General features: G+C 47.7%; 1 protein-coding gene across 6 annotated transcripts in view; it reads left to right on the top strand.

Annotated features, from left to right (window-relative positions):
• Positions 1-27,568, top strand: part of Tmem229b (transmembrane protein 229B) — a 44,327-nt gene extending 16,759 nt beyond the window's left edge. For 2 of the 6 annotated variants that reach the window (XM_004837359.4, XM_087195297.1), the window contains exons 2-3: positions 10,984-11,165; positions 24,070-27,568. In XM_004837359.4, the coding sequence (XP_004837416.1) occupies positions 24,088-24,582 (495 nt within the window). In that variant the 5' untranslated portion in view covers positions 10,984-11,165; positions 24,070-24,087 and the 3' untranslated portion in view covers positions 24,583-27,568. Of the gene's footprint in view, positions 1-10,983; positions 11,166-16,608; positions 16,780-19,720; positions 21,214-23,912; positions 23,970-24,069 lie in introns of those variants that run through there. The other 4 variants (XM_021247483.2, XM_004837364.4, XM_004837365.4 and 1 more) reach the window with 4 other exon arrangements.
• The last annotated feature ends 288 nt before the right edge of the window (positions 27,569-27,856 follow it).

The raw sequence follows: 27,856 nt of genomic DNA, 5'->3' as shown, positions 1-27,856 counted from the left end.
CAGCAAGAGGCTGAGCAGGGAGCCAGCCCGCCGGGCTTAAGGCTTCTGGTGGAAGAACCTGGTGTCCCTGGGGTCCGTGCTCAGCTGGGCATGTGCCCACCTTTCCCGTGGGCCAATGCTAAGAGAAAGGGACAGTCTGGAGAGCAAATATCAACCTGTACAGCTTCCCTAGCTCAACCATCAGTGCTCTTTCCCCCATGCACTGCCTGCCAGGCTTCTTTTGGCCAGGCCCCCTTGTTCTTGGAGGACCCACACCGTTCCTTTCTCCCCAGCGTGCAAGTGGATATTCCATGTCAGGTGTAAGCTAGGACATTATGATGCGAAGAGAAGGAGCTTATGATCCAGAGAGCTTTCTAAAATACATTTGGGTCTTGCCTCTTTTTCACCAAGAAGTGCCACGTGTCTGTATTCCGATCTCTCCCACTTCCCTGGGCTTGTCTTCTGTGCTGTGGTCTTCCTGCAGTTCTGATGGGGTGTGTCTCGAGCACTGGGCCTTGGTGGGCAAACCCTGTGGGGAGGCTCTCCCAAGACTATGGGTGATGTTATGGCTTAAATCGATGTTGTCCCCCTAAAGTCTCCTGTTCGGAGATGGGGCCTAGTCAGAAGGGCCAGGTCAATGGGAGCATGACCCGGAAGAGTATATCCTTGCTCCCTGCACCTCCTTTCTCACTCTCTGCTTCCCTCCCTCTCTGCTTTCTGGCTGCCATGAGGTGTTCAACTTTTCTCCACCATGTCCTTCCACCATGCCATTTCTGCCTTGGAGCCAACTGACTGAAGAGGAAACCATGAGTGAAATTAAACCTCTCCTCCTTTAGGTTGTGAGTGTTGGGTATTTTGTCCCAGCACTGGGAAAGCTGACTAATACAGGTGGACTCAAGTAAGCTGCACGGAGGACTCATATGAGATTGTCTTCTATGTGACTCAACTGTAGGTGGCCCATTGCTATAGGCAAATCAAGTCCCCCTAGTTCCTGTCCCCACATCTCCATCTCTCATTAGTGGTATAAGGAAAGAAACACTGGTAGATATCTCCTATTTTCTAGCTGTGGCCTTAAACAAGTCCTTTAACTTCTTTGAGTTTTTCTTGCCTCTGCAGTAAATTGAGGCCAATCCCATCTCATAGACCTGTGGAGGGACTGGTGAGATGGCTGTTGAAGGCTGCCTGGCACATGGAAAGCCAGCAATAAATATGCCATTGCTAAACACTCCAGCACCTCCTAGTCTGAGCCTATCCCAAAGACTTAAGGGCTGGTCCTTATTCACCGCACTCGCCAGAGCCCCCTTCTGCCTCTTGGATCTAAATCAGTCTGCAGACAGTAGACAGTGACCTTCATGGAACAAAGGATAACCCTCCCCTCTAGCTCATAATGGCAACCTTTGTTTAATGAAGCTGGGGTGGGGAAGGCAGGCATCATGCCTCATGCAACCGAGGAACTGAATTTTTTATTATATTCATTTTTACTAAACATTGAACTTTCAATAGCTCTATGAGGCTAGTGGCTATCCAACTGGCAGTGTAGTTTGGGAGTTTATAGAAAAAGTACACTACCTATTTGTACACTACCTGTAAGGCTTGTGCCTTGTCTCTGGTCTTCAGGAGTCCTGTTTGCAAGAGACAGTCAAGTTGTGCTAGGTTGCTGGCAAAGGTGAGGTTTGTTATCCGCTCTTCTTCTCAAGGGAGAGCGATAAATTCTGGACAGTGCCCAGAATGGAGATTTGGAGCCCCTCGAGATCGCTGTCTTGCTCAGGCTGACCCACCTTCCAGGAATCCAACCTCTCTTACTCTCAGTTCTTCCCCTTCTGCCTACTAGGGGCTAAGCCACTGGTTTGTACAGCAGGAAACGGGGACAAGCGGCTATCATGCAGAGTAGGTATGTTCCAGACGGGGAAATCACTTGTCTCAGGATTTTTTTTATTACAAGTGCCAGAGAACTTGTCAAAGAGCCCGAGTAAAAAGGAATGTTCACTTTCTTATTAAACTGCAACATCTAAGTAAGGATGTAGTATTCTGGGACTTGGTAAAGTTACTTTAATTATAAGCAGATGGAAATTTGGGCCATCAGTCAAAGTATTTCATTTTGTCTTCTTTCCTTAATAAACATGTTGTCAAATTATGGCTGACTAGGACCCACAGTTTCCAGTGCCTGACTGCAGGGGCATTTTCTTTTCTTCCTTTTTTTTTTTTTTGGTACTGGGGATCAAACTCGGGTCCCTGCCCTTTCAGAGACAGGCACCAGAACCACTGAGCTAAATCCCTGGCCCTGCAGGGGCATTTTCAGCTGACTGATACTCAGCAGGTAGAGTTTTGCTTTGACTTAGCTGGCACTTTGGTGAACAGCAGGTGGCTTTTGACATGAAGAGCAGGAGTTGTCTGATCCTTCAATTATTGTCCTTGGGGCAGAGAAATTTGAGATCTATGATGATATCAAATTATGACTTTTCTTTGACTTAATTAAGATGGAAAGGGACATATCTCACTGTATCTCTTTTTTTCCCCTTTTTTTGGTTTATTAAGACAGGATCTCACTCTGTAGTTCAGGCAGGCCTTGAACTCGCATTGATCCTCCTACATGCTCGGGTTATAGGCATGTGCCACCATGCCCCACCTCACCCTATCTTAGTTACAGAAACCTCCATCAAAACAGCAAGCAAATGGGATTCTAACAAAGGTGTTGTGTGAGTCCCTTCTTTAGTGTAGATATGTGACCTATCTTTGAGTGTAGGTTGGCAGTGCCTTGATTAAAAATAGCAGTCAGTGTTAATTTTAGGTTGGTTCCTAGAGATCTGGCTAAGGAGTATATTCCAAACTCTTGGTGTTATCCTCCTGATGGTCATAAGAGTAGTCGAGAGAGAGAGAGAGAGAGAGAGAGAGAGAGAGAGAGAGAGAGAGAGAGAAGATAGAGACAGAGACAGAGACAGAGATCTTCCTGGTGTGTTGCATGTAATGGCCAGCTTTTCCCTTGCTGGGATAGAATACTTGACACCAACAAGTTAAAGGAAGAATGGTTTATTTGGCTTACAGTTTCAGAGAGTTCAGTCCCTGGTTGGCTGCCTAAAGCAGAAACTTCATGGTAGAAGGGTGTGGTAGACCAAAGCTGCTCACTTCATGGCAGCCAGAAAAGGACATGGGAGCAGAGCACCTGTCAGAGACAGACCTTCCAAAGGCACAGCCCCTGACCACCTCCAGCGGGGGCCCGCCTCCTGTCTCTCTATTAGTGCCGGTTTGCAGTACATGATGACTACATTCATCGTGGGGAGTTGGTACATGTACATAAGGCACCTTCATTATTTTTGCATTCCTATGTCCCCCTGCCCCTTCTAACCTTTGGTCTCCATTCCATTTGTGAAAGTCCTGTTTCCATTTTCCCTTTCAGTTCATTTTTTCCATTCCCTGTCCATCCCCTCCTCCATCTCTAATTTTCCTTCCCATTTGTAAAAGATCTCTCTACTTCCTGTTGTCTATCTTCTGTGTTGCTCTTTACTTATATTTTGGGTTTCTCGTGTAAGAGAAACCATATCATATTTAAGCTTTTGTGTCTGACTTATTTCACTTCATATTATGGTTTCCAGGTGTATCCATTCACCTCAAATGCCTCAAGATTATCTTTCTTTATGGCAGAATAGTATTCCACTGTGTACAAATACACATTTTCTTTATTCATTCATCTGTTGTATTGAGGGGTTTATAGACCGCTTCTAAGATTTAGCTAATAGGGATTGTGCTGCTGTAAACATGGTTATACATGTTTTACTGTAATGTGAGGATGTTAACTCCTTCAGGAAGATACCTAGAAGGGGAATAGCTGAGTCAAATGGAATTTCTATTTTTACTTTTATGAGGAATCTCCATAGTGGTTGTACTAGTTTACATTTCCACCAAAGATGTAGAAAGGCCCCACCCAGCCACCCCACAGCCACATTCAGCTATGGACACCAGTGGAATAATCCACTCATGCACATAGCACCCCCCATGATCCAGTCACCTCTTCAAGAGTCTCTTTAATTTAGTGAAGTTGGCAAGCTTAACCATCACACTGTACCGTTTTTTAAAGTCTTTTGTTTTGTTTTTGGATTTTTGGTACTGGGAATTTAACCCAGGGCCTTTACACTAAGCTATGTATAGATATTTTTTGGGGGTACCAGGGATCGAACTCGGGTCCTTGTGCTTGCGAGGCAGGCAGCGGAACCACTGAGATAAATCCCCGGCCCTATATTTTTTATTTTTAAGACATGGTCTTACTAAGTCACTAAATTGCTCAAGCTGAACTCAAAATGTGATCCTCCTGCCTCAGCCTCCCAGAGTGCTGGGATTATAGGTACTCTCCAGCACTTCTGGTTCCTAGACCGTTTTTACTTTTAGACAGGGTCTCACTAAGTCACTAAGTTGCCTAGGCTGGACTTAAACTAGCAATCCTCCTGCTTCAGCCTCCCAGAGTGCTAGGGTTATAGTCATATTCCAGCCCACCTGCCTTCTGCCTTAATTTCTGTTAAGAACCAAAAAAAGTAAAGTAAAATAATCCAAATTTAACTAATCAGTTATGTTGCTGGGGTTTTTTCTCCTTCTCCCCGCTTAGAAGGAAGGTAACTCAAGTGTTAGAGCACTTGACTAACATACACAAAACTCTGACCAATCTGCTTTTGTTCCTTTGTTCCTACTATCTTCAACCTTTACAAAACCTCCAATCTTATAAAACCAACCTCTGCTTGGGTCATTGGAATACTTATTGTATTTTGTGGAATGAAGTGTAGAATTAAAACCAAAGTCAATTCAGATCATTTTTAAAAGTAATAATAATAATTGGGAGGATCAGGCATGGTGGCTCATGCCCATAATCCTAGCAGTCTGGGAAACTAAAGAACAAAAAGCAAATTGGTCAAACCCCTCCTCCCCCATTGGTCATTTCAAAGCCATGTTCCCTGTAGGGTGGTGATAGAACAGTAGAAAAAAAATTGATCAGTCAACATTGAGTTATTTTAGGTGACTTCTTTTGTGTAATGGTTAAAGCAGGGGAACTTCATTATCATGCCAGTTGAAATTGGCCTGTTTGAGAAATTTGGTTCTTATCACTTTAATCTTGATTGCTCAGGGCAGGATAAGTTTGAACTCAGTGATATGGCGCCTAAGAAAGAGTGACTCCACTTTGACTTTCAGTCTGCTGTGTTGGGACCCAGTGCACAGCTTAGTTCATAACCCTGTCCTCTTACAATTCATGTGTAATGGTTTTTTCTGGCCATTCCAACAAAAGTCCCAGGAGCAACTCTGATTGGATCAGCTCTGATTGGACCACGCCCATCCCTGAGCCAGTCCCCAGTCTCGGAAATGAGACCCATGGCTGGCTAGGCAGGTCCAGTGCTCACATTCCCCCATACCAGCCACTCCGGCCTATTTCTTTCTCTCTTTCCTTTGCAGTGCTGGAGATTGAACCCAGGACCTCACACATGCTTTATAAGCGCTCTGCCACTGAGCTGCTTGCCCTTGCTATTTTTCAAACTGTTTAGCTGTTATCTAATTCCAGGTCTCTTTACTTACTGTTCCTCTGCCTGCTGTCCCCAAAACATGGCTTCTTCTCATCTTTCTGGTCTGTCCCAAAAGCTACCTCCTTAGAGAAGTTTAAGACTTGCCCTAGGGGGAGAGTCGAGTTTCTTTCTGTCCCCTCATACCCTTCCCCGTTTTTTGTGGCTTTATGTTAGAAATTCTGTGTGTGTTTGATGGCATTTTTTTTTCCTCCCCAGCCTGTGAGCTCCAGGGAGCAGGAGCATTGTCTTATTCACACCTAGTATACAGCACCTAGCGTTCAGCAAGTACTACTGGAATTCTATACCTTGTGTAAACAGGACTTCTTAGACTAGGTTCCTTGGTTGTTTGGAAATCTCTGGGCCAGCTTGGCTGAAGAAGGCTGTGAGAAGCAGAGCTCTGGTGTTACATTTTGGGCCAATCCAGACTTGATCTCCAGAAGACCTTCTGGGCTTCTTTCTGCTTGCACTGCTGAGGCAACCTAGGGCAGGATCCCTGTTGCTCCTGAAGGCATGGTGTGCTGAGGTAACCTGCAGAGCCCTATGGTGAGAACCCACATATGTTCCTGGTGACTTTGTGGATGATAGGAGGAGGCTTGCTGGTCTCCTGTGATGAGGATTCTAGGGCCCCCGGCTGCTGCCCAATGGGGTCTGCAGAGGGGATTACTGATGGAGGGGAGGTGCAGCAGCTCCTTACAGTAACACATGCCTGGCTCTGGGATTGCAGCCAGGCAGCTAATTAGAGAGCCCAGCAGCTGTCCAGCCTTTCAGGCAGCAAGCAGGAACTACGCAGTGCCAGGGAGTGGGATGAAGGGAAAGGAGAGAAGCAAGGCCAGAGACCACCCTTGGAGGTGTAGGAGTCAAGAGTTCTCTCAGAGAGACAGAGGGTCATTGGAAGAAGCACAGAAAGCAGAATGAGCTAGATAGGAAGAAGGGAGAAGAGGAGAGCAACAGGACAGGGTGGCCTCCAAGTGAAACAGAAGATAGAGGTGAGATGTCAGGCAGGCTGGGAAATCCATAGTGCAAGCTCAGTGCAAGGGCATGGAGTGGAAGGACAGAGCCAAGTGCAGTGGGCCCCAGCTGCCATCCCTCCCACCCCCCTACACCTCCTCCTTTTTTCCCAGGGGACCTGGCCAGACACAGCTTTCTCCTGGTGGGGGGTGGATTTAGAACACCAATTGGATTTGTAGCTGAATGTGGTCACTCCTTGGTTTGAGAAGTTGCCAAATTCACTAGTGTTCTGGGCTGATCATACCAGCAGATAAGGAAAAGCAGTTGGTCACGTGGGGAGAATTAGAGTGAGGAAGGCTTTGAATGATGAGGGGGCTCCTTAATGCAACTTTGCTAATGAAGTACTTAGACTGGGACCCCCTTAGCTTTAGGATAGGGCCAATTAACAAAAGACCAAGTGATCAGGAGATCTCAGGCTTGGAACTTTTATCCCCATTCATCAACCAAAAGGTCAGAGGTGAGAACTGGAGATAAAGCTCTCTATAAGCTCTTGAACAAGATTGATGAACTCTCAGATGCCAAACACACAGGTATTTGAGTGTGGAGGTAAGCAGCCCCGCCCCCACACCTTGTCTATCTATGTCTGCATCTTCCTGCTCCAGTAAAGACACTTGTTTCCGAGTTCTGAAAGCCATCCTAGCAAATTAATTGGACCCAAGAAAGGGGTGAACCTTTCTTGTGAAATGTGAACCGTGGTTTATAGCCAGTGAGGCGCACAGGGGCTAACGTACTGCTTGGATAACATCCATAGTGGGGACAGTCTTGTGAGCCTGAGTCCTCAAAATACAGGATCTGCCATTACTCCAGGCAGATAGACTCTGAGAGAAAATGAATTGCAGAATACACAGTTGGCGTCCTCTGGAGAACTGCTGGGTGTGTATGTGTGTCGGGGGGGATCCCACACATCTGGTCAAGAAGTATTGTGTGTTGAGTGTGAGAATATTTTATTTTTTCCTTTACTGGGAAATGTGGGGAGGGTTAAGGCTGAGGACAGTGGGAAAGGAAAGGGGGTGGTGTTTGCCTGCATACTTCCTGGCTCCAGTCTTTAGTTCCAGGGGGTGGGAGGATTTGGGTTCTGCTCAGAGAAGCAGAGTCTCAATCCTTCAAGCCCAGCTTACCCCAGTTATAGAGGGAAGAAATGATGCAGGGGGAATTTTCCACCAGCAGCTGCTGGTTAAACTTCTCCGGGAAGTGAAACTTTGTGCGAGAAAACTGGCTATGCCTTTTGAGAGTGCCCACGTGTAGAAGCAACAGAATAGGCATTGTTATTCTCTGACCTGGACCCACCGGTCCCGTTCCTGTCCATGTAGGAGCCGCAGTCCCCAGGATGCTTGGGACGTTCTGTCTCCGCCCCCGGCCTCCTGGTGTGACACTGGACAAGCCTTCTGTAGTATGCAGACCCAAGCCACTCACTGTTGCCTCCCTCACCTCTCAGTCCATGTGATGGTGCTTGGAGCTGGGAGAAAGGAGCTTGAGCACTCTTTTTGTTCCTCTCATCTGCCTTGACCCGTTTATGTCCATGTTTATGGGGCTTAGTGGAAGAGAGACTTACCCTAGAAATTGTACAGCAGACATTACACAAACGGTTAATTTTGTATAAACCCAATTTCTTTGTCTCCCAAAACTGAAGAATTTGAGGACAAAAGGAGAAATTTAGGGGTGTGTTTATTAGAAAGAAGAAGGAAAAAAGCTCTTGATGGATACCCACAAGAGAGAATTCCGAATGGAAGTCCATTGTTCCTTCTTTATTTTGGCTTTGTATATGGCACTTGTTTTAAACAGGTGGCTTTACGGGTTTAGGATTTAAAGGAAATTCATTATTTAAGTGGTTCACAGGAAACGAGTTCAAAGGAAACTGGTTATTCTGAATTTCTAATGTTTTCTGAGTGTGGTTGAAGTCCCATGGAAATCCGGTCCTCAGGAGGTAGGGAGGAACTGTCAATTAATTTCGCATATCTTCTTCCTGGGAAGAAAGGTCTCTATCTCCCTTTTTTTTGTAGCTTTTATCCTTCTTGTGTTTACCTTTGGATCTCTAAGTTTGGCTTAGCTGCTTAATGTAGTTCTTTTATCTTTTTATCATTAGGCTGCACTAGAACTGCCTATTTATAATAACTAGACTACATTACTGCATTGCTAGGCTTGGTTAATACGCTGGATGACTCCATCACTCAGAAATTAGTTGCATACTTCTCCAACTTGCTTGTCCATCCATCCAACAGAAATAGTGTGGCCTCTAGGAATTCACCATTTGTTGAGGGAAACACCCACATGGAATAATTTTCAGGTGGGACAGCATGTGTCAATGGAAGTAAAATCACAGTCCCCAGGGAGCATCAAAGAAGGGATAACCTGAGGGTGTGGGTGGCCTCACAAAGGCGAAAGCAGTCCTGGAAGAGGTGGGGAGTGAGTGGGGTGCAGTGGCAGATGGAGATGACAGGGTGTGAAATTGCACACGGTCTCTGCTCCTTCAAGCTCCCAGGAGCACCTCAGGGATATTGATGGAGAAGCTGGATGGAAAACCTCAGCTCTGTGTTTGCAAACTAAGTGGCTCATAGGATGCATGGCGTGGATCACATGCACACGTGTGCCTTAAGGATGAGGTTTAGGTGGAAGGCGTGCTGTTTGGGGAAGGGTGCATGGGATTTGCATCAAATGTTCGGATTTGGGCAAATCTCTTAATGTCCTGAGACTCACTGTTCCTGTGCCCAGAGTGGAGGTGGTCCCTTCTGCCCTTCCTGCCCTCCAGGAGTTCGTAGAGAATCATAAGATGGTAGGCTTAAATTACTGTGAGGCTCTCCATGCAGTCATGTGCTCCAGGTCACGTAGTCCACAAAGGGGCTTCAGGGCCTCTGTCCCCTTGGGAGACAGAGAGTGTCAGAAAGCAGCTTGTGCACTTGCAGGAAGAAGCATTATGCCTGCTACACCAGTGTCTTCTCCACCCTGACCAGCTGGGGGTGCGTGGGCATGCACAGCCCTTGCAGACTGGGGAGCAGAAGATGTCCAGCCAAGTCTGGCTCCAGGAAGGGCCTCTTCTGACCACTGCAGCTTCATCTGCCTGGCAGCACTTCAGCCGGCCATCAGCTTCCAGGGCTGACTGCAGACTGCAGACACTCTGGCAGGGTGTGGTCTTTGGTTTCTGTTTCTCTTTTGACTTGTGCTGTTGCTGCTTCGTGACTAGGGCCCAGAAAAGGGGAAGTGCCCATGGGGGAAACTGAACTCCCCAGGCCATGGGACGTGATGTGCTGGTGGTGGGGGGTATTGGACAGGCACTTAAGGCTCTTTCCTCCGGGTGACAGGTATGTTCCAGGGTGACCGTTGCCCCCCATCAGGCAGCTGGGAGAGGAGGTAGAGGAGGATGAACAGTTGGAGAGGGCTGATGGTGCCTGTTTGTGGACAAGCTGGCGAGGGACAAGCCAGGCTGAGCCCAGCAGCCCAGTGCACATCAAACCCTCTGCTCTTCACTCTGTGCAGGCCCCTGGGGGAGACCTGGGGTCCCCCACAGAAGTACATGGGCACAGGGTGCAGCTCAGGTCTCCACCCTTACCCCTTACACTTCTCAGATCCTCTGCTGCCTCACAGGGACAGAAGGGAGAGGGTTTGCTTGAGGGAGGTGGAAGAGGGGAGGAAGGTTCGGGCTGGTGCCTCTATGGTCCAGTTGGCTTGGATGGCCCAACCATGGAGCAATGATGCCACCTTCTACCCCAGTCACACACTGTTCTCAGCTTCGGAGCAGGCTGAAGCCCTGTCCTTGGGCTGGGCAGATGGTTCTGTGCCGGGGAGTTTCCAGGGAAGCTGCCATAGCTTCATATTAGAGAAAAACATGTATCCAGTCTCAGGGAGATTATCAAAAACATGTACATAGAAAAGGATTTTGTAAAGTAAGATTTATATCAGCTTATAGCTAGTTGTCAGCGTTAAGAGGAAGGGCCTCAATAATGGTAATGGTAAATAATAAAGTGAGACAAATATTACAGTGGTGGATTGCAGGTAGAGAGGGCTTTAACTTGCATTGTTTCTGTCTGGTTTTCTGTGTTGGTTGTACATAACTCTCAAAATATTAAAACAAATATCCTACATTTTCTGTCTTCTGCGAGGTTTTTTTTTTGGTTTTTTTTTTGGTACTGGGGATCAAACTCAGGTCCTTGCACTTGCAAGGCAGGTGCCGATCCACGAGGTTTTCAACTGCCCTTCATAACTGGGGGACAAAGATATGAAAGTGGTTTTTTTCACACATAGTACAAGAAGCCCCGATTCCTAACCCAACCTGTGGATTTCCAGTAGCCATCCCAGGCTTCCTGGATTAACGTGACTGAAGCAGTCAAGACACACATGGAATGGGAGGCTCCAGGAGAGGGGCCTTGGTGCCCTGGTCTGGCTTTGGCTCTGCCTTTCCAGCTGGCCTGGTATTCCAGAGCTGGGGGTGGATTAAGCTAATGAAGGCCTCCTCTTTTGTTCCCAGGGACACATGGAAACCACCCGCCCACCAGCCAAGGATCAGCTGAACCCTGGAGCTGATGCTTGCCTGCATTGCTGAGAACGGTACCAAGGCCCAGTCTGGCACCAGGACGGAGGTTAAGCCGGGGCACTCCTGCACAGGGATCCTGATGTCTGTTCTGAGCCACACACTCGAAGCTATAATCAGTGAGTAGGTTTCAGGCACCTAGGGATCACCAGCCTGCCTTGTACCCCACCCTCATGGGCTCAGGCCTGGGGTTCTGGTTCTGAGCCTGCTTCCTGTCCAAGGGCCCAGCAAGACTGCAGTTATGGAATGGGAGGGGGTGAGTATTTTCAGGCTATGTCATTGTGGGAGTCACATCATACAGCCACGTGGCCTCTAGAAGCTGTAATTGTGGAAGGGGGAAGTATGTGCTCCCTTTGTTGAACATCTCAGTTAAAAGAACTATAGTTTTCCACTTGGTAGAATATTAGGCATTATAATAATGAACACACAGGCTGTATAGCAACTTGGAAAAACACTTATGATGAAGTAAGTGAAAATGACAGGTTAGAGTAAGTACATCATAGTAACTTATAAAATACGCAGGGGGAAAAACTGTGAGGGGAGAAATGATCATGCTGTTAGTATGAATGCTTTTCCTTTCTGCAATGCATGGATTGGCTTCTTTTAATACAATTTAATCTGGGTGACTAGAGAATGTTCCGTTAATAGTGACTTTCTCTAAGATGTGGGATTAGGGGAGGCTTTTGCTTGCTAAGTCATTTTTTTCTATAAAGTTTACATTTCATCATGAGCACATGTTACTTTAGCAATTGGAAAAACAATAAAGATATTGCAAGAAGAGGAGAGGGAAAAGGCTGACCCAGCTAGCTGTTTATACCTACTGTATTAGTCAGCTTTTCATCACTATTACAAATACTTTTAAAAAAACAACTGAGAGAAAAAAAAAAAACAACTGAGAGGAGGAAAGTTATTTTGGCTTATGGTATTAGAGGTTTCAGTCCATGGTCAGCTGACTTCAAAGTAGAAACATCATGGAGGAAGGGTTTGGTGGAGGAAAGCTTTTTACCTCCTGGCAACCATGAAGCAGATAGGGAAAGAGCTAGAGAGCAATGGGTCAGGGACCAAATGTCGTCCCCAAGGTCATGCCCCACTTCCTTCAACAACAAGACCTCTCATCTCCTGTCTCCATTACCGCCTAACAATGCCATCAAATTATAATCTTGTCGGGGTGAAATTAGAACCTTTGTGATTCAATCACCTTCCCAAAGTCCTTCTTCTGAGCATATGAGCATTTGGGGAACATTTTAGTTCTAAAGCAGAACACCTGCCCTCATCACTGTGTGGCCCCACCCATCCATCCATCCATCCATCCGTCCATTTCACAGATAATATTAGTTATTATTACCAGGCACCATTCTAAGCACTGGTTGCCCACCAAGTGACTAAAACAAAGCCCCAGCCTTCCTGGAGCTTTCATTCTAATTGGAGAGAGAAAAACCATAAACAATCAGCAAAATATTATTAGAAACTGAAAATGCCATGAAGAAAATGGTGAGGGTGAACAGGCTCTTTTGGAGTGGGGGGACCAGAGTGGGTCTCAGAGGGGTGACAGCTGAGCTGAGACCTGAATGACAGTGGAGAGGCAGCCACATGAATGAAGATCTGTGGACATTTTAGTCAATGCAGAGGATTCCCAGCCTGTGGGCTCCCCATCTACAGCCACTTGTGCCTCCCTGCTGGGATTTGCTTAGACTCTAAGCCCCCCTAAAGCCCTCCATGTGGAATGGTTGTCTCTGACACTGGCTGCTACCACTCAGGGCAGGTGGCTCCCTTGGGCAGCCCACTTGCAAGCCCTGCTCTTGGCTGGCGTCATCATGATACAGGGATGATATAGGAGATGAAATAGGACCTCTAAATGATATTTTAAAAAATTACAATTCTCAACCTGTTAGATATGTCAAGTTTGTGCTCTCTAAAATCGGAGAATGAATTCTAGGAACAACTGAGGTTAACAGTAGGAAATGTTTATTGATAAGATAGCTCCAGAGAAGCAGGAGGGGTCCCAAATGGGTAGCTGAGGAAAACTTCAGGGGAAGTTTTATAGAGCAAAAACCATGTGGGTACAATGTGGGTTAAAGCTATGAACAACCAATAAGGTTACAAGTATAGTCACTTAGGTAACAGTGAAATGGGGAAACCAGTCATGTAACAGGTGTACATGGAAAGAACAAAGACTTTTTCTAGGAAGTGATGGTCCGGAGGTCTTGGTCACCCTCTGGGATGACTGATCTAGACTTCATTAGGCCAGGTGATACTGCTTATCTTGTCCTTTGGGGAAGTATGCAGGCCTGGTCATTTTGTCTTTTATCTTCGGGCCTGGTCTCCAACAGATGCATCTATAGCCACGGTTGTAATGTGTTGTCATCTTTTTTAAAAAATTAATTTTATTGGTACATTTTAGGTATCAATATAATGACATTCAGCATTGGAAATTTGTACCTTCATGTAATCTATCTTGGTTCTTATTTTTTTTCCCCATTCCCCTGCCCTCCCTTCAACGCCTCCACTCCTCCCTATTTTTATTTTTTATTTTTTTATTTTTGGTACCAGGGATTGAACAAGTCCTCCCTATTTATAAAGACTTTGTTTCCATTTTTTCATTTTCTCATATTAATTCCATTCCCTTCTTTCCTTTCCCCTATCCATCCCACTTCCCCTTCCCCTTTTATGTATTTTCATCTTTTGCACTGACTCTGTTGAGGGCCCAGCCCTATCTGACTGCCTATGATATTTCTACCTAACTTAGCTGTCTATACTCACCATAGCACAGCTGGGCCATCTGAGATTTACAGAGCAGGACAGGTGGGTGGGAAGAGACTGTGGATGAAGGGTCCTGGTGAGAGCTCTTTGAATAGCCACTGAGGCCCTGTGAACGTCAGTGTTGACCCCGGAGGACTTTTGTGTACATCCTGCCAGAATTTGGCTTGACGGATAGGCTGGGAGTCCTGGTAGTATTAACATACAGTTCTGAGCTTCCTTGATGATCCTCCTAGAAGTATGCCTCCTTCCTACTTTCAGTTGTTTCTCCAGATGCCATCCATTCCAGACTTCCAGGAACAGCAACTTAGAAAATGCTAGAGGAGCCTCAGTTAGCATTCAGGGCGGTGCAGCATGCTGGTGAGGAGTGAAGACTCTGGAGCCAGACTTGTGGAGTTTGAATCTCAGATTTAGCATTTATACTTACAAGAACATAGGCTAACTGTTCACCCTGTCTCTGCCTCACTTTCCCTATTTGTAAAATGAGCTTGAGGTTTATCTAGTTTAATACACAGAAAGCGCTGAGAAGATTGTGGTGGTTATTATTACCAGGAATTTGGAGGTAGAGGGAGGGCCCCTGAAGGCCTTCAGCTTCACTGATCCCAGGGACTGATCCTGAGGGGTGTCCACAGCAAAAGGGGTGAAACTCAGGGGTATCTGAGCCAGCCAGAGGCGGTAAGTATTTCCCTCCACTTGTTTTCCTTGGGTCCTGAAGCAGGTCTGTGTTTTCCTCCCCGATACTTGATGTTCACTTGGGAATCAGGACCACTTCAGGCCATGTAACTTACCCCACATGTAGATCAACTGCCCTCCCCTCATTGCCTCTGCTGAGCCCCAGCACTGAATCTGGGGTCTGGACTCAGGCTGTCCTAAGCTGTCCCTCACTGCCTTTCACCAGGGACCTGCTAGAAGGGACCATGCACCTCCCCAGAGCAAAGCACTATAGTGATTTAGGTGCCTGAGGATGGGGACAAAAGCTTGGGAAGTGAACAGGGTGAAAGAAGGCTTACCCAGCCTGGCTGTGTGCTAAGAGGGTCTCAATCTTCTAGCAATAGGCTTCTCTGGACAAAATGTCCCAGCATCACCGTGTTATGGCACCCTACTTCCCAGAATGAGAGTTTTTGGCAAAACCAAGGGCAGTCATTCCCTCTGGCTTTGCCTGCAGCCTCTCCACTCTTAGGGGTTCACCCCTGTCCACTGGCCACTCTATCCTTGGCTACCCTGTGAAGAGCTCAGCAGGCTTTGAGAGCAGCAGGTGTGATGCTCGTAGGGAGCAGGACACTGAGAACCAGCTCCCCTCCTCAACACCTGTTCCCTTGGAGGGTCACATCCTGCCCTGACACGTCACCTTGAGCTCTGGCCTGTAAATTACAAGGACACCGTGTTCCCAAGTTCTGTATCAACAAGCATAAGGACTCTGCCAATTGAGTGCTCTTTCCGAAAACCCTGCTTGTAAAACCATCTACTACTCTCCAAGTGATTTTCTCATGTTCCAATCCTATCCACACTCTCCTCTTTATCTGGAATTTTCTTTCCTGAACAGTCCAGCTTTCATGTCACAGTCCTCAGGATAGTTGTGTTGTCACTAGGCCAACATCTGCCGAGCTGCCGATTCTTTGTGCTGCAGGCTTTCTCATGGCTCTGACTCCAGGACTGAGCAAGCAGGTATTTGGAAGGAGCCCAGGATAAAGGGGGTCAAGTGTGGGGGAGGAGACCAGGGCAGGGAGCAGGGGACTTTTGGGCTCAGCAGAGGGTGGTGAGCCTGTCCTAGCTCAAAGTTACACAGCTCCTGGGATTATTAGAAAAGAGGAGTGGAGCTCTGATCATGTTCCCAAGCCAAAGCCCTAGCCTCTAACCTTAACATCTCCTGCCATGCTGAGCTAAGGACTCTGTCTCATCCCTTTGACTTTACACCCTGTTTTCTGCACAGGGTCTTGCAGTGAGTCTTGCAGCTGGCCCCATTTGTCTTGTGTGGACCTGCTGTGCTCTCCTAGCACAGCCCTTTGGACAAGGTCTGATTTTCTTTAGGTATGCTTTCCACCTCGTGCCAGAAACGGAATCTAGGCCTGGGGCTCCCCCTGTCCTCTCCTTCCACCTCCCTTCTGTGCAGTTTGCCCTCTTTCACCTGAGGTTTCGCTCTCCCTTTGATGACTACTCCTTTCATCCTGCTTCTGCTGATAGGGTGTTGGGATCCAGCTGTTTTCCAGGTCACCTGGGAAAGGCTGGAGAATCTCTGGTTTTTGACCTACTGGTAAGCCAGTGTTAGCTGACCAGGTGTGTTAAATCAGAGGGAAGGGCCACAGGGCTTAAAGTTAGCTGGGGCTAGCCTGAGCCAGGCTGCTGTAGGAAAACACTTGAGTGGGAACCCCCTTCTCCTCAGCCAGGACCCCAGGGACTCACTTCCCCCTGCTTAGGGTGAGCCAGCAGTGTGTGCAAGCCAGCAGGCAGACCAGTGTGCAGAAGGGGTCTGCCTTGGACTAGGAGGCCCAGTGGTCTCCGGATCACTGTGCCTGGGTTGCCTGCCTCAGTGTCTCTCAGTCCCTCCTATGTCCCTGCAGCCTGAATCTGTTCCCCCTCACCTGGTGAAGGAAGGTTCTGGATAAAATGAAGGTGTGAGAGGCTGCACTGGGAATGCTCATCTTTTCACTGAACCCTTTTCCAGACTGACCCTCAGGGGGCTGGCTCTGAGGCCCATCCTCTTGAACTCAGCCTCCTCGGCCCAGGGAAGCTGGCTGCTCGAGTTTGTCCTCCTAGGCTGTATGTGGGGTCTTTGTGTCCTTGAGAGAGCGCTGTATGTATCCACAGAGTTTCCACGCTCAGGAGGTGGCCTGCTTGGCAGGGAAGGCTGCCCCAAGGCTGGAGAGGGCAAGGGTACTGTGACCCAGCCTAGGGAGGAGGTGGCCCTCAAAGCAGGAGGGTGTGTCCAGAGTCCGGAAAGAACGCTACCGTGCCTGGAGGATGTGCGGCATTCAGGTGGTAAGTGTCCATGAGCTCATTCATCCTCACAATAGCTGTGCTGGTTACTCTGACTGTCCTCACTGTACCTGTCAGGAAACTAAGGCATGCAGCAATCAGCTCTCTGGTCTTAGATCTCACGGCTGAAGAGTACCAGGCAGGGCACTGTGGGTCTTGATGGGGACAACTCAGGAGGAAAGAACCTGAATTAACTTTACATGACTTCAGGTTTCTTTTTGGCTTTATATACAAGGTCCAAAGAGGATTCATACATGCTCTTTCAACAAGCTTTTATTTTTGTTTTTTCCTTGCAACACTGGGGATGGAACCCAGGAATGCTCTACCACTATGCTGCATTCTTTGAGACAGGGTCACACTGATTTGCCCAGGTGACCTCAAACTTGGAACCCTCCTGCTTCAGCATCCCAGAGTGCTGAGATTATAATTGTGCACCACCACACCCCACTAACAAGCTTTTGTTGTTTTTATGCAGCACTTGGGATTAAACCCAGGGGTTACCACTGAGCTTCACTCCAATCCCCAAACAAGCATTTTTAAAATTTTTACACAAGTTATGCTTGGCTGATAGGAAGAATTTTAATGTATATAGGAAAATATAAATAAGACTCATATATAAATAAGATCGTTGGTCATTTTCTTGCATATTTGCATGGATGGATGACAATTTTGCAAAATCAGAATCATATTAAATTCTCAGTTTTGAATCCTGCCTTTTTGTCTTAATAGTATATGAAATGTTCCTCAAGTGGCTACTAGTGCTGGCCTTAGATGAAGCATGGCAGAGCCAAACACTAACTATTGCTGTGTAGGTCTAGCAGATTGGGCAGCAAACAGCTCTGGAGTCTTAGGGGAAGGTTTGGGGTTCACGGTCCATGGTGGGGTATGGAGGAGGCAAGATTGGCAGGTGGGAAGGGCATCCCAGGGAGCAAAGACAGCAACACAGAGGTCCAGAAGATGAGCATGGGGCAGAGTTGGGCTGCACAGGGCTTTGCCAGCCATCCCTCGGAAATGTAGGTGTTGAAGGTTCACCAGTGGGCTTTAAGTGGAGAGAAACATCAGATTGCCATAGAAAGATTGACCTTTTGGGGGTCAGGAGGTTTGAGACAGGGTCGCCCTATATAGTCCAAGTTGCCCTTCAACTCTGCATAGCCCAGGCTGGCTTTGAACTCGCCATCCTCCTGCCTCAGCTTCCTGAGTGCTGAGATTACAGATGTGCACCCTACAGTCAGCTAAAAGATTGCTCTTTCTAAAAAACTTGTGTCATGCGATTTGTTTTTTGTTTTGTTTTGGTTTTTTAACAGTGCACTATTCTTTTTATTATACTCTACATATTTTTGTTTAGATTTTTTTTGGGGGGGACAGGGTCTTGCTCGTAGCCCAGGCTGACCTCGAACTCGCAGCAATCCTCCTGCCTCAGCCTCCCAAGAGCTGGGATTACAGCTGTGCTCCACCACACCTGGCATGTGTCATGTAATTTGAACAGGAAGCGAGTGAGCCATTATCTAAGGAGACGTGACGAGGGCCTGAGCCAGAGCAGCAGCAATGAGAAGAGAGGGTTGGCCCGGGGATTTAGCTCAGTGGTTCCGGCGCCTGCCTCGCAAGCGCAAGGTCCCGAGTTCGATTTCTGGTACCAAAAAAAAAGAGAAGAGAGGACTGAAGAGGAGACGGATTTCTTTCTTTTTTATTTATTTATTTATATTTACATATTTGTACATTTTAGGTATACAATACGTTTACATTTATCATTGGCTGCTTGTACCTGTACATGATGTCTCTTGGTTCTTATTGTTTCCCATTTCCCTGTGCGCCCTTCACCCCCTCCACCCTTCCCTATTTACACAGACTTTGTTTCCATTTTTTTTTTCTTTCTCATAATTTTTCCTTTCCCTTCTTCCCTTTCCCCCTCCCCTCCCACTACCCCTACACTTTTGGACCTTTTCTTCCTATTTCAAATTATCAATTATTCGTTTTAATCATTTTCATCCTTATTTACACTCTCAGTTTCTCACACTAGAGAAACTATTCGGTATTTACACATGTGTGTCCTATTTATTTCACCTAAGAGGATGGCCTCAATGTGCATCCATTTAGCTATAAATGACTCCAGTTTCTTGTTCTTTATGGCTTAGTAGTACTCCATTTTATAAAAAAAAGCACATCTTGGCCGGGGATTTACCTCAGTGGTTCTGATGCCTGCCTTGCAAGCGCAAGGACCCAAGTTCAATCCCTGGTACCAAAAAAAAAAAAACCCACATGTTCTTTTTTTTTTTCCCCATTAACTTTATTGGTACATTTTAGGTATAAAATACAGTTACATTTATCATTGGGATCTTGTACCATTACATGAGTCTCTTGGTTCTTACTTTTTTTCCCCTTCCCTTGCCCTCCCTTCACCCCCTCCACCCTTCCCTATTTGCAAAGACCTTGTTTCCATTTTATTCCCCTTCTCATATTTTTTCCTTTCCCTTTTTTCCCTTCCCCTACCTCTCCCAATTCCCCTGCTCTTTTAGACCTTTTCTTCCTGTTACACAATATCAGTTATACATTTTTAAAATTACAGTATTAAGATCTAGGAGACATTACCACAGATTTTAAAGAATTTAAAAGGATACAGAATGCATATTACAAAAATCTTTTCTGAAATAAATTTGACAACTTCTAAGAAGTACCTTGGAAGACAAATTAATGAAACTAACTCTGGAGAAAATATAAAATTTGAATAGCACCTATTAAAGTATATTCCTAGCTTGAAAACCTACCTATATGACAACAGCAGGCTCATAAACATTTTAACTGATAAATTATATCAAATAATTAAAGCAGAAAAAAGAAGGAACACTTCTCCCCTCATTTTAGGAACTCAACATTGTGCTAATCCTAAAACTGGATAAAGATAATAGAAGAAAAAAGTATGAACATAGATAAAAATTTGTTTAACAAAACAAATTATTAGAAGTCAGATCTGGCAGGATGTAGAAAGTGGTTTTGTTATAGGGATGGCAGTGTTGAAAACCACATCTTCTTTATCCAGCTTCCAGTGGATGGGCACTTGGGCTGTTTCCAAGCTTTAGCTATTACAAACTGTGCCGCTATAAACATGAGTGCCCATATATCGCTGTCGTATGATTCTTTTAATTCTTTGGGGAAGATGCCCAGTAGGGGAATAGTTGGGTCAAATGGGACCTGTAGTCCTAGTTCTTTGAGGATTGAGGAGATGGATTTCAGAGAGATGCAAGAGGTAGAAAGGGCAAGAATGTCTGCTTTGCCATGTGATTTGGCTTGGCCCGTGAGCTGTTAGTGAGCATGTCTCAACCAGAGCCTTTTGAAAAATGGGACTGTCATTTTCCTGCCTCAGCCTTCTGAGTGTGTTATTGAGATTTTTTTAAAAAGAATTTTAATATTTTTAAATTTTTTAACTGATTTGTGGTAATTGTACATATTTATGGGGTACAGTGTCACATTTCAATACATGTACACAGTGTGTGATGATCAGATGGGGGAACTGGTGTATCTCTGGTGAATGGTAACTGGTTACCATTTCTTTGGTAACAGTTAAAATCCTCTCTACTATTTTGCAACGTACAACTAGTTATTCCCCCTGTCCAGCTGCAGCCCTGTTCCAGTTAACCACCTTCTCTCCCTTCCCCGCTCGGCCAGAGTCTTGGAAAACACCTGTACAGCAGGTCTTGCTGCTCTTGTGCCTCCGCTCTCACCATGAGAAGTGTGTGCCCAGCACCAGTCTGCTGAGCCAGGGTGGAGGACAGAGATTGGTGGAGCACAGCTGCCCCGGCCCAGCTTCCCAAGCCAAGCACTGAACAGAGCCCTAGCGACTCACAGCCTCCTGATCAAAGCCAGCCAGTGTCTGCCGGCCACAGCTGCAGGAGCTGCTCTAATTGATAGGCGATTTAGGCCTCCGGGTTTGGGGGTTTGTTAGAGGGCACCTGTGATTGAGACATGCCTTCATCCTTGTGTTGAATGTTAACTGTGTGCCAGGCCCTGTGCCAGGCCCTGGGGACACCATGCTGAACCAGACAGATGGGTCCTTACTAGGAGCTCAGGTTCACATGCGAATGTGGCTCAGGGCCTCTGGCTTATGACTGGGTGCATGATGGTGCCATTACTCAGGGCGGAGTCAGAGGAGCCAAACTGGTTTGGGCGAAAGATAATGAGTTTGATTTAGGAAAGAAATTTGAGATATCTGTGAGACACTTAGGGAGAGGTGACCAGGAAAGAGCAGTATATATAGGAGTGGAACAGAGGAAAGAGATCTGGCTCTGTACTGTATATCAACATAATATAACAATCTGTGGAAGTTCAGAAGAGAGAATTTGTGACTGAGGAGAGGAAAGATTGCGTTCTGAAGATCGCTGTATTTTGGATTTGTGCTTGTGGAGTGTCACCAAAGAGGGCGAGTAGGATCTACAAAGTATGCAGGTGAGACAGACTCTGGATAGTGAGAATGTGGCTGGAAAAGTAGACTGGGGAGAGATCACGAAGAGTACTGAATGCCAGACCAAAGATAGGGTGGTATTTCATTAGGAAAAAGGGAGCCACTGAATGTGTCTGAGTGGGACAGTGACTTGAGATACACATGTCTAGGAGATGGGCGGTAGTGGGGTGAATTTGGAAGTGGGAATCAAGGAGATGTTGGTTCTTGTCTGAGATCTTCCATTTACTGGCCTTGGGATAATGCATAGATGATTTCTCCTCTCTGAGCCCCACTGTCTCACCTGTAATGTAAGAGTAAAGCTGGGCGTGGTGGCTTACACCAGTAATACTAGCTCTCTGGGAGGCCGAGGCAAGAGGATTGCAAGTTTGAACCCACCCTGGGAAACTTCGACATTTAGTAAGACCCTGTCTCAAAATTGAGAAAGGAATAGGGATGTTGCTCGTTGCAGAGGTCCTGGATTCAATCCCCAGGACCAAAAAAAAATTAAAAAAATAGAGTAAAATGCCCTTCAGATGAATCCTAAGTAAGAACCAGTGAGAAAATGTGACTGAAGTGCTGGGAAAAATACAGAGCCATCCATGCACAGGGTGGGCAGGGATTATTCCAGTGTGGCCTGTGTTGGCTGAAAGATGACACCAGACAGGTAGGCTAATGCCTCCATCATCTCATTAACCTCTGTTCCCTGTCCTACCTTGGAGAGGTGATTGACAGATGTTAAGCCGATAGCTGGCAGCTGGTAGAGCTTTCCATTCTTCATGCCACCTGAACTCTTCCCCTACCACCCTTTGTATAAGTGGGGCATATCATTTAGAGAGGCCTGTACCAGGGACTGCAAAACGGGGCTGTCATACACCTTCTGCCCTCAGGGAGTCGCCAGGCTAGTCATGTCAGAAGGGCACATACTTCAAAAAGTGAATAAGGTGATATCTGAAGTGGACAGAGACCCTCTCTGGAGGGCAAGAAGGGGGAAGGGAAGGTGACAGAGAGAAGGGGAAGGAGCACTCTACTCTCTTAGCCCGCTGGTTCCCTTTCAACTTTGAAACTAAATACCAAAACTCCATTTAACGTGGCTGTTAAAGACACATGTGACTACAGGGACAGACTGCTTTAGGTATTTCATAGGGATGGCCTTTACGGGGAAAATGGAAAACATGAACATTGGCAAGGATGTGGAGCGACTGGAACCCGGTGCATTGCGGCTGGGAATGTAAAATGTGAACAGTGTAGCAGTTTTTCAAGAAGTTAACCATACCAAAGAGGAACACTGCTGCACTGCTGGTGGGAGTGTCGTCTGGTGCAACCACTGTGGAAATCAGTATGGAGATACCTCAAAGAACTAGGACTGGAAGTCCCATTTGATCCAGCTATTCCCCTGCTGGGTATCTTCCCCAAAGAATTAAAAGAATCATACCACAGTGATATATGTGCACCCATGTTCATAGCAGCACAGTTTGTAATAGCTAAAGCTTGGAAACAGCCCAAATGCCCATCAACTGGAGACTGGATAAAGAAAATGTGGGGTTTTTTTTTAATAAAATGGAGTACTACTCAGCCATAAAAAATAAGAAATTAGAGACGTTTATAGCTAAATGGATGTACATTGAGGCCATACTCTTAAGTGAAATAAATAGGACACACATGTGTAAATACCAAATAGTTTCTCTAGTGTGGGAAACTAAAAGTGTAAATAAGGACTAAAAGGTATAACAGATAATGTGAAATAGGAAGAAAAGGGGCAAAGGGGAAGGGGAAGTGGGAGGGGTAGGGGAAAGGAAAGAAGGGAATGGAATTAATATGAGAAAATGAAAAAATGGAAACAAAGTCTTTGTAAATAGGGAGGGATGGAGGGGTTGAAGGGAGGGCAGGGGAATGGGGAAAAAATAAGAACCAAGAGAAATTATGTAAAGGTGCAAATTTCCAATGATGAATGTCATTATATTGTATACCTAAAATGTACCAATAAAATTATTTTTTTAAAATAACAACAACAACAACAAAAAGAAGTTAACCATACTGATATCACAGAATGGATTCCATTTCTGGGTATGGACCCAAAAGAATCAGAAGCAGGGTCTCAAAGAGATGCATTGTGAATGCTATTCATTCACAATAGTGGAATGGTGGAAGCAATCCGGGTGCCTCTGAACAGATGAGTGGACAACCATGCGTGTTCTGTACATCCAGGGGGGATTTATTCATCCGTGGAGAGGCAGGGCATTCAGACACATGCTACATCATGGATGAACCCTGAGGACATTCAGGGAGACACAAAAGAACAAATACTGTAATTCCACTTACTTGGGGTGCCCAGAGTAGTCGCTCATGGAGACAGAAGGAATGATTGCCAGCTGCTGGGGGAAGGAAGAATGAGGTGTTACTTTCTGTTTCTGTTTGGGATGAAAAGGTTCTGGGGGTGGAAGGTGGTGATGGTCACACAACATTGTTAATGTTCGGATGCCACTGAATTGTAGCTTAAATAGTTAACATGGTAGTTGTTATGTATATGTCACCATACACAGAGACAAAGGTGGTGGGTTGCTTAGCTCTCAGAAATAAGAGAGACATGGAACTGTTGGAGAAGAAATGGGTGAGCGATGGAGTCCGTGGGGGATGGACCTGGTGAGAAATCAGCTGGCAGCTTAGGAATGGGGTGACTGGTGACCTAACACAACCTGTTCTTCAGGTGACCACGGATAATCCAGAAGAGCTGTAGGATATAATAGACAGCCCAAGAAGAAAGGTAGAGGCGGTGTGAAATCCTCTCTGGTCGGGCCTGGGTGGTGGGAATGCAGTGTGGGGGCTCCCTCCATCCCTCACCTCTCCCTTTGTGTCCCCTGCAGCAGGCCCGAGCCAGCGCCATGGCTTCTGCCGAGCCCCTGACGGCGCTGTCCCGCTGGTACCTGTACGCCATCCACGGCTACTTCTGTGAGGTGATGTTCACAGCGGCCTGGGAGTTCGTGGTGAACTTTAACTGGAAGTTCCCGGGCGTCACGAGCGTGTGGGCCCTGTTCATCTACGGTACCTCCATCCTCATCGTGGAGCGCATGTACCTGCGCCTGCGGGGCCGCTGCCCGCTCCTGCTGCGCTGCCTCATCTACACGCTCTGGACCTACCTGTGGGAGTTCACCACCGGCTTCATCCTGCGCCAGTTCAACGCCTGCCCCTGGGATTACTCTCAGTTTGACTTCGACTTCATGGGCCTCATCACCCTGGAGTACGCTGTGCCCTGGTTCTGCGGGGCCCTCATTGTGGAGCAGTTCATCATCCGCAACACCCTTCGCCTCCGCTTTGACAAGGACGCCGAACCCGGTGGCCCTGTGGCCCTGGCTAATGGACATGTCAAGACTGACTGAGTAGGGGATGGCTGGGGGAGGGCTAGGGAGGCTCTCATGGACCCCATGGACAAAAAGACCAAGCTGGTGGCATTGCCTCTTCAGTTTGCCACAAGCCCTGCCCTAGTAGGGTGAATACAGCCCCATACCCTCCGTGGGGGAATTGTGTTGGGGGGCCAGGTGTCAAGGCAACAGAAGGACATTGGGAAGGGTCCCTGGATCTCCACCAGTGCAGGGCAACATGGCTGGGCAATGTCTGGACTGCATGGATGACTAGGAAGCAATAGGCCCTGTCTTGACTAGGGAACATTGTGAATGGGGCCAAAGGTGAGAGGCAAGGTCGGCCAAGGCTTTGGGCTGCTTCTGTGGCCCCTTCCCTCCCTCTCACCCAGATGTAGCTGGGCTTTGGCTGGTTCCATTAGGCAATATTCAGGTGCTTGCTTGCAACCAATACCTCCCCGGGGGCCTGCTGAGCTGCAGCCTAAGAGAGACCCTGTAGCCACCAAGCGGCTTGGCAGCAGCGCTGGTCTGCAGACACTGGGAACATTTCCCTGACTCCTCTCCCCTCCCCCAGGGCCCCACGCTGCTCCCTTGGCCTTCTGGGGGCCCCTGTGGTGCTGGATTCCCACCAACCTTGGGCTTTTGGAGGTTTCAGTCCCTGTGTGTTGGGTGGTGTTTCCCCTTTTTTTCTTGTTTTCAAGGCCTTTACCCCTAGCAGCCCTTTTATCTGTGTTGGTCACCACACCTGCCCCTCACTGCCCCCAGCTCCCTAGCTGACATGGCATCAGCCAGGGGTCAAATCCTGAGACAGACCCCGCCTGCCTTTTTGCAGCCTCCACTCCTCCTGATGGCCCAATGACCAGGAGGTCCTGAGTTCTGCCTCCTCAGCTCTGATCTGGTGGGCTACTTGGCAGCGTCCCCTCCCTGCAAGGGCCCTGCTAAAAACAAAGGTAGCCCCCAGTGCATAGTTGGCCCAAGGGGCAAATCAGTACAGTGGGGGAAGAGACAGCTCCAGGTCCTATTTGCCAGTACTGGTTTATTTTCAAGCCAGTGAGGCAAAGTACCTTCCTAGGGGATGGAGGAGCAGGTATCCAGAGTTGGAGACCCATGGAGAATGAGAAAGAAAAAAAGGACCACGGGAGGCTCTTTAGAGCCTTCCTCATGGGACGAAGGGATCCGTTCTGGTTCTACCATGGCCCCAGCTCTGCAGCTAAACCTCAGGGCTGCCCCTCCCGTTCACCCTCCTGGCAAGGCTGAAGCTTTGAGCTTGCTCCTCAGACAGTGTTACCCCTGCCGCACTCGTGGTCATCACCATCTTAGGGGTCTCCCTTTTCCCTGTGACAGATCCATTGCTGGCAGTGGACAGGTAACATCCTCGCTGCAGCCCCTCTGGCTCTATCGCCCACCCTCCACAGGGAGGGGTCCCTAAGAAAGTGGACCACCCTGTGGGACGTGGTCTCACCTTGACCACACTAGGACTGAGGTAGAAATTAGCCTTCCCTTCCTTGTAGATCATTAAAAAGTGACAGTACCACTTGTGGAGAGAGCTCCTCTTCCTTGTTGGCTGCTACACCTGGAGTGGATGGGCAGCACCAGCCAGGGTGGGTAATAGGTGCGGCCTGAGACAGGAGAAAGGTTTAGACACCCAGCCTTTGGTAGTGTTTTCCTGCCATTCATCGTGTCAGGGGCAGGAGGCGTGGTGTTTTCCAAGCCCGTTTCCTGTGAAGGCTCCTCAGATAGCAAACTCCGGTCTGTGGTGGCTCACCCCGCCCACCTTAGCTTTTGTTATGGCCTCAATCAGGGCTTTTAGGACTACAGAGAGTCAGGGGGTGGATTACTTTCCGTCCATTTGTAGGGGGATTTCCTCTTTCTGCTGGGCAATCAGTTCCTTGGTACCTTCCCCCAACTCCATGTTGCCACAGTCTCCCGTGCCCTGGCACCCCTCCAGGCCACCCGCCTTCACATTCCCCTTCTACAACTGAACCCAGTCGCCAGCTTGCTGAGGTCTCCTAGAATAAGACCTCCTTAACTGTCAGCCAGGGGTGCAGCCTTTGATGGCCTGCCTGGGTGTACCACTCCTGATGTTGCCTTGTGGGCATTCCCAGGCACCCATTTCCTCTCTGGGCCCTGCAAGTCCCAAGTACAAGAGTTCCTGGACTGAACCTGCATGCCTGAAAACGTTCAGCATTGTGGTCTTGCTTCAAGGTGCTCTGTTGCCCCTGTGGCCCCTCACAGGGCGCAGAGCCCCTAGCTCAGGGAGACTATAGCCTGTGACCTGACCACAGAATCTGCAGATTTAGATCTCACAAGAGGTTGCCCAGACTTCAAACTCTTGTTTTTTGTGGTATCTTCAGAGCTCCAATCCCTTAGTGCCCAGGGCTCAGGTCTGGAGTAACCCCAGCCCTGCCAAGCTGTGGGCCTGCTGGCAGGAGTGTGCCAGATGCTGATGAGCCTCTGGCATCCTGTGCCACTGTGCTGGCCATGACAGCTCTCTGAGTTGCAGATTGCAAGTGTGCTGCCCTGCATGGTTCAGCTGCTTTGGACATCTGCTAGGCTTCCTGTGCCCTGTCCCCTCCTCAATGTCAGTGAGTCACAACGGCCCTTGCTTATTCTTAGCAATAATACCTGGGGAGTGTCCATGAAGCCCTCTTGTCCTGGTCCTTGCTCTGCATGGGTCTCCTGGGGAAGCTGCTGCTGAGACAGTTCATGTGAGGACCTGCACTTACGAAGCTCTGAGCTGTGCAGACACTCACCAGGGCAGGCAGGTAGGTGAGACATCAGTCCTTGAGCTATGGCTAAGGCAGGGAGAGAACCATCCACCCTGAAGGCTGCCCTGGAGGGGCTGCAGGCCCTGGCTTTGAAATGGGTGGGACTGTCTTCCATCCCAGTGACTCTTAAGAAAGACACATGACTGGTTTGTGTGTGCATTGCCTGCTGTGTCTCCATTGGTCTCTGTCTCTCCCTTCTCATATGTGTGCACATAAAATATACTGGTGTTTGTGTTCCAGGACTGGCTCACCCATCTCATGCAATATGCACCCCCTTTGCCCAGGGCCCACAGAGGCCAGGTAGTCACACCCTGGCATCACACCGTCCTGAACCTGGAGAGCTGTTGGGAAGGGAGGGCATCGGACACTCCTCCCAGTCCTTTTCATTCTGCCCCATATCCCTCAGGCCTCATGAAGCAGAATGTGGTCCAGGCCCTTTGTCACTACCCACAAGGTGAATGAGGAATCCCACACAGTATGCAGGTTGGCTGCACCTGCCCACAAGATGAGGCCCTCTTGAACACACT

This window comes from Heterocephalus glaber, unplaced genomic scaffold (genome assembly GCF_053883595.1).
Source record: "Heterocephalus glaber isolate CG9 unplaced genomic scaffold, H.glaber_assembly_v1.0 deba00001608, whole genome shotgun sequence".
NCBI classification, from domain to species: Eukaryota; Metazoa; Chordata; class Mammalia; order Rodentia; family Bathyergidae; genus Heterocephalus; species Heterocephalus glaber.
This window is presented reverse-complemented; position numbering and strand designations above follow the sequence as displayed.